The following is a 6,056-nucleotide window of genomic DNA, read 5'->3' on the forward strand; positions in this document are numbered from 1 at the left end:
ACCGGGCGAGGGTCGAGGTTCCAGGGCCGAGCGGGGGCGGAGGCGGGGGCTGCTGGGTCCCTGGAGAGTAGAGAATGGGACTGAGAACTTCGAGAGCTCAGAAGCTCGAAGATGCAGCGCAGCCACTCTCAAACCCTATGCCACCGGCCATCCCCACCCCCAGCAGTGCCCTCAGCCTTGGGCACGGCGCCTGCTAGAGGATGCAGGTGTCAGGGGCAGGCTGCAGAGGGGGGCACGGGAGGCCGGTCAGTGGTGTCGGAGGGACAGAGCCCTTGGGGAGAGGACGGGGCAAGCTCGGAAGTGGGCTGGGTCCAGATGGCTTAGTGCTGGGGTGGGAGGATCTGCTGTCAGGTTCTGCGCATACCTGTCAGGCTGATGCTGCCAGGTGACCCCTCCTCTTCTCAGAAGGCTGGGATCATCGTGAAGAGGGAATGTGGGAGTGCAGGGGAGCTGGACAGGAGTCCCCTCCTGAGCCCACACCACTGGGACATCTTTCCTGGGCCCTGGAGCCTCCACTGGGGGAGCAAAAGAGAGGCCGAGGGAGGAGCATGAGCCAAGAGACAGGGCTACATCAGGACCTCAGCACTTCCCAAGGGAGAAACAGGATGGAAAAGGGCTGGGATGCAGTCCCTTCCCTGCCCGGGGGAGACTGAGGAGAGGTGCTGGGGGGCTGGCCCTGACTCATAGGAGTGCAGGACCCAGGGACACAGGCCACAGGGAGGGCTTCTGAACCCCCTGGGTTGGAGGGTGCTGTGCCCCACCCACCTTACCTGGAGCCACCCACAGCAGTTGCAGAAGTACCAAGCCCAGGAGCCTCATCTCCCCTGTGGCCTGGGCCAGGCTGAGCCCTCCCATGGGAGGTCAGCAGGGGCCAGGGCACTAAAAAGCCGAGGGTTGTGGGCAGAGGGGTCTAGAGGAAAGAGGAGCCCCCAAGCCTGGAGAGAGAATGGGAGGACCAGGAGTGGAGGCTGGAGCCCCAGGGCCAGGCAGGGGGTGGCAGAGTGGCAGAGTGGTCGGGAGCTGGGCGCTGTTCTGCTGCTCCAGGGCCCTGGCCCAGTCCTTATGTCTCCCTCACCTTCCCCACTTCCCCTCCGTGCTGCCCCCCCCCCCGCCCCGGGCCCCCAGTCCCTTCGCCTTGGCAGAGTGGCAGAGTGGTCGGGAGCTGGGCGCTGTTCTGCTGCTCCAGGGCCCTGGCCCAGTCCTTATGTCTCCCTCCCCTTCCCCACTTCCCCTCCGTGCTGCCCCCCCCCACGCCCAGGGCTCACAGTTTCACTTCGCAGTGGAAAGTCTGAGGGGGCCGATTCCCAGCAGCAGCACCCTCCACCCCTGTGGTGGCACTCTCCTTGTTTACTTCCTCAGCCCTGGGTCTCCCCACCGCCCCCTCCTGCACACCTCACACCTTCCCTCTCCTGGAGCCCATCTTCCCAGCTCTGCCAGCCATTTCTGCCCCAGCTCCCCAGCTGCCCGTTTCCAAGCTGCTTCACTGGTCCCAGCACACTCTTCCTCCTTAGCCAGCTCCTTCCTGTCCTGTCTCCCTGGCTACCCAACCTCCCAGAAATCCTTCTGGCTGGCCTGAATTGGGTGGCAGAAGTGTACTGCATCCTACAAGACAGACCTGGGCAAGGGCAGCCACAGGGGTGCGGGCAGAACAGTTACTTGGCAGGAGGTTACCTTCTGCATTGGGTCCTGGCCACCATGTTGGACACTATGTAGGGTAACTTGTGAAATTGAAAGCTTCCATTTTACAGATGGAGAAACTGAGGCTCAGAGCAACTAGATTCCCAAAGCTAGGGAGTGTGGAGAGGACTGTGTGGTGTGGTAGTCCTGACCCTGGGTGAGTCATGAGTCTCTCTCCTGGTGGGTGAACTATATTGGTTGTGTCCCACTCCCCTCTCCGGTCTCCTCCGATCTACAGGTTCTGTGCTAAGAGGAGAGGGCAAGGGCAACATGGATTTGGAAAAACGCAGAAATCTTGGAGCAGACCAAACCCAAGGACAACAAAGGGTCTGTAGAAGGAAGCCGGGAGACAGAAAGCCAGCTCTCCATCCCTAGCCCAGCCCAGGAGCCCAGCAGGGAGAGCTGTGGAGGTGACAAGGAGACAGGACTAGAACAAGAAAGTCCAGGGTTCAGCCCTGCTGGAAGGAGCTTGCTTCCTGAATGTCAGGCAGAAGGCATCTTCCCTGCCAGGTTTTTCTGCCAGATCCTGGAAGGGTGAGACCCAGGCCTATCAGTTGCTCCCACTCCAGGGGAGGGACTTCCTGCTTCTAAGTCTGTTTCTATTTGCCTGCTTCAGCACAATAGAGCCGGTAGCTTTCCACTGGGCTCAGCAGTGTCTTGTGTGGGTTAGCAGGGAAGTGTGTGTTTCTGGGGAGGAGCATCCCCAAGAACCTGAAACAGAAGACCGGTCAGCTCTCCCTCTAGAGCAGCCTGGCTCCCAGTCCGCCTCTGGACAGCTGGTTGTTACTCCTCAGTCTCAGCTGTGAAGTCAGCCTCCCGCTCCCTCTTCCCATTCTACCCTTTCCTTGCACTGACTGCACCCTGGAAAGCAGGACACAGGTTAAAAACAGAAGCGCGACCATTTCTTTATTAAATTATACAAAAAGGGGAGGGGAGGGGGGCAGCTGCGGGGCTTGGCCCCAACCCCGGCCCTACCCCGGCCTGGCGCTGTCTGAGAAGGGATCTGAGGGAGACCCAGGATCAGGCAGGAGAGGAAGGAACAGGATGTGAGGCAGGAGGTGCAGGGGCAGAGGGGAGAGGTTTCCCCAGGACAGGGGCAGTGGGCGGAGTGGGCAGAGAAGAAAGCAAGGAAAGGGCGACTGGGAAGGCTGGGGCCCTGGAGGTGGATGGATGGCAGTGAGGGTGGGGCAGTGTCTGGAGGGCAGAAACAGGGCTGGGAGAAAGAAGAGGGTGGCAGCTGTGGGGCAGGGCCCAGAGCAAGAAGCCAGGTGAAGGGCGGCTATGCTGGTCTGTCCCACCCCCACCTCCAAACCCCAAGGGCATCCCACCCCAGCCCCTTGGTGGGGGGCTCATGCCGATGCCCCATTTTCTGTCTTCTGCCGCTTCGGATCTGCTTCATCCTGTGGAGGAGAGTTTGGCTCCTGTAAATTAGAGGAGACCTCCCCGAGTCCCAGCTGGCCGCTCCAGCCCCCGCCCATGCCACTACACAGATCTGTGTCCAAATCCATCAGGCACCCAGCCCTGCTGCATCCCTGGTGCCCCTCAGGGGCCGCAACCCAGCCCAAACCTCCTCTTCAGCAGCTCTCTTCAGCGCGGGCCCTTCGTCATCCTCCTCTTCTTCTTCCTCATCTGAGGAGCCAGAAATGGATCATTGGGGAAGGGCAGGAAGCTCTGCCAGAGCCCCCTGTGGTCGCCCTCAGCCCTGCTGCAGATCTTCAAACCCACCCTGACTGCTCCTGTGAGCCCCCACTTCTCAGCCCTGCTTCCCTGCCCCTTCCCACCTTCTTCATCCCCTTCATCCTCCTCCTCTCCATCCTCAGCAGTTTCTTCCTCTTCCTCCTCAGCTCCATTCTCCTCTTCCTGTGGGGATCAGGAAAAGGAGTGGTGTCAGGCTGGCTGAAGGACCTGGGAGGAGCCTCAGGGTGGACAGTGAGAGTGGGAAGGGTGGAGAACAAGGCAGGACCCAGCACCCCAGGGCGTGAAGGGCCAGATAGTGGGGGAAGATGGGGCAGGAGGTCATCTCCCCACCCCTCCGTACCTCCACCACTTCTTTCTTTCGCTCTTTCCGGCTCGCCTTCTCCTCCACCTTCTCCTTTTTCTCCTTCAGGTCCTAGAGGAAGAAAGAAGTCACCTTTCTCTCTCCACAATGCCGGGCAGCCCTGGCATCTCTTCAGCACCATCTCTCCTTCTCTGCAGGAAGCCTGGAGGTGTGTGAGGTGAAGAAGGTCACAGCTGACAGAACAGAGCTCCCACGTCTTGACATCAGGGCCACAGAGGGCCTGACACCAGACACCTTTGCTACAAGCCATGGGTGTGGGAAAATGAAGGGAAGTGGGCAGCCAGAGCAACTCATTCCCAGCCTGTCAAATTCTTTCAAACCTGCCCAGTGGAAGAGTTCAGCTCAGTAAAGCAAATCCCCTCCATCGGCAGACAGCCTCCATGCCCCACCCCCTCTGTGTCCTCGCCTCCTTTGCCTGCCCCCTCCCACTGCCTGCCTTGCTCTGCCTTTTGTCTACCTCAGGGCCTTTTCCTGAGTGTCTCTCTCCTGGGCAACCCTCCCAGCTTCCCCCTCAGCTTCTAGGGCCTTTGTTTCTCCGGGTCTGAGTCTCCCTGAGCCTCATGTTCTGACCGGCTGAACACTTTGGAAACAGGGAGAGCGCCCTATACATTCCCTGCACTTGCACTATCTCTAGCCCCAAACAGTTCCAGTTGCTCCCCACTCCCAGCCTCCCTGGTATGCACAGTGGTGCAGTGGAAGAGAAATGGCCATCTCCAGTGGAAATGGAGGCACAGCAGGGTAAAAGAAATACAGAAGGGAAAGAGTTACCAGACCAGGTGGGCAAAGAGGGAGCAACACCCAAGGTCTGCATCCGGGGAAGTGGGAAGGTGGACAGGAGGCAGCTGTCCAGAGTCCCCTCACCCCAGGATTGCAGGAGACACACACCTGGTGTCCTGTTCCGGTCTGGCAGAGGGACCGTTCACATGGGCACCCTCTCTGGACGCCACCCAGCCTTCCTCGCCCCACTCTGCCCCTTGCCAGGCACTTAAGACACCTCGGGTCCCGTGTGACAGCTCTGTGCTACTCTGCACCCTGGCTCCATGAGGAGGAAGTTCAATGTGTGGCAGCTCACCCTGGAGGGTGTGGCTTTCTGGACAGGATCAGGACTGGAGAAGGCTGGGTGCTAGGTGGCCTGGGGTGCACTCAACTCCCTCTAACTTCATGGGGAGCTCAAAACACTTGACCCTCTCACTCCACCAAGGTTTTACCTTCACCCCATTTTGCTGTCTTCGTTTCTTTGCCACAGGTAGGTGACCTTTCCTACCTGGTGGGCTTTTCCTTACACCCTTGGCTGGGAGCCGAAGTCAGCATCCCTCTAGGGTCCAGCCAGGGTCTGCACGGCCCTGGCCAAGTTCCCATCTGGGCAGATGGAGGGAGGTGCAGAGGGCCAGCAGCAGAGCCCAAAGTCCAAGGGGGTGAGCCTCCTCCTCCTGTCCTGGCCTTCTGGTCACTGTCCTTCCATGATCCCTTTGCAGGGGGTCTGTGAGCGGGCCCTGGGCCTTATGCTCAGCAGCTCTCTGGCTTTGGTGCGGGCACATACACCGACACAGGCTCACACTGCCTCTCACAGTCAGGGGAGCAGCCACACGACCTGGAGCCACATGGCTGGTGTCTGGCATCCTGGCGCTCTCTCCAGCACAGGATCACAGCGGAGCCGCTCAGCACTCACAAAGCAGCAACATGGCTCCAGAACATCTCCTCTCCTCATGCACACATGTAGCTGCCACGGGCAGTCCCACACACTCGCGGATCTCAGACATACAAAGACACCTACTCAGAGAAGTCACATGCTACCGCACGGCCCACCGGAGGGCCACATGCACACCTTGTCAGCTGGCACAAATGTCCCGCTCCCACTGCCTCTGATACAGCTGGCTCCCCCTGCCCTCCGCAGGCCTCCTCAGCAACCCCCAAGACCGATTCCCAGCCCCCAAACCCTAGCCGAATTAATTTCCCCAGGCGACACTCGGCGGGTTCCCCGGGGAAATCAGAGTAGGCTGGCTTGGAGAGAGGCAAGGGCAAAGGGATGAGGCCCGGGAGAGGAGCTGGCGAGGGGCGGCCAGACATCTCGATGCCAGGCCACGCAGGGCCTGGCCTCGGCCTTCGCGAAGGCCACTTCCCAGATCCCTTCCGATTTTCAGGAATTCAAGATTCTTGGGGGTAGGGGCTGCGATGGGGAAAAAGAAAACTGAAAGCGGGGAGTGGAGAAGGATGGGGTGGAGACGGACGGACCGGAGGGACCGCAGGAGCGGGCGTCCCGGGAGGGAAGTACGAGCCGCCGGGCCGAGAGGGGAGGGCCCTGTTTACACTGCGACCACCA

The 6,056-nt window shown here is 60.3% G+C and overlaps 2 protein-coding genes across 2 annotated transcripts in view; both read right to left on the reverse strand.

Moving 5' to 3' along the window:
* Window positions 1-1,101, reverse strand: part of Lag3 (lymphocyte activating 3) — a 5,706-nt gene extending 4,605 nt beyond the window's left edge. Inside the window, exons 1-3 of the mRNA XM_033765949.1 lie at window positions 771-1,101; window positions 365-515; window positions 3-60 (exon numbers count right to left, since the gene is read on the reverse strand). Of these exons, the coding sequence (XP_033621840.1) occupies window positions 3-60; window positions 365-515; window positions 771-855 (294 nt within the window). The 5' untranslated portion in view covers window positions 856-1,101. The remainder of the gene's footprint in view (window positions 1-2; window positions 61-364; window positions 516-770) is intronic.
* Window positions 1,102-2,569: 1,468 nt separating this feature from the next.
* Ptms (parathymosin) lies at window positions 2,570-6,050 on the reverse strand. Its single transcript, XM_033766318.1, has 5 exons — window positions 5,328-6,050; window positions 3,716-3,787; window positions 3,459-3,593; window positions 3,245-3,306; window positions 2,570-3,077 (listed from the first exon to the last, which is right to left on the reverse strand). Exons 1-4 carry the CDS (start codon window positions 5,442-5,444, stop codon window positions 3,265-3,267), a joined length of 366 nt encoding a protein of 121 aa, XP_033622209.1. The 5' UTR covers window positions 5,445-6,050; the 3' UTR covers window positions 2,570-3,077; window positions 3,245-3,264.
* Between the last annotated feature and the right edge of the window lie 6 nt (window positions 6,051-6,056).

Source organism: Fukomys damarensis, unplaced genomic scaffold (genome assembly GCF_012274545.1).
Source record: "Fukomys damarensis isolate Sample0158 unplaced genomic scaffold, DMR_v1.0_HiC HiC_scaffold_19, whole genome shotgun sequence".
Lineage (NCBI taxonomy): Eukaryota > Metazoa > Chordata > Mammalia > Rodentia > Bathyergidae > Fukomys > Fukomys damarensis.

Coding starts and splice junctions, on each gene's coding strand:
- Ptms (XM_033766318.1), bottom strand. CDS start 5,444: ATGAGGAGAGGAGATGTTCTGGAGCCATGTTGCTGCTTTGTGAGTGCT. Junction 3,788..5,327: donor CACCAGCCATGTGGCTCCAG/GTCGTGTGGCTG, acceptor TTCTTCCTCTAG/GACCTGAAGGAGAAAAAGGA. Junction 3,307..3,458: donor GGATGAAGGGGATGAAGAAG/GTGGGAAGGGGC, acceptor CTGGCTCCTCAG/ATGAGGAAGAAGAAGAGGAG.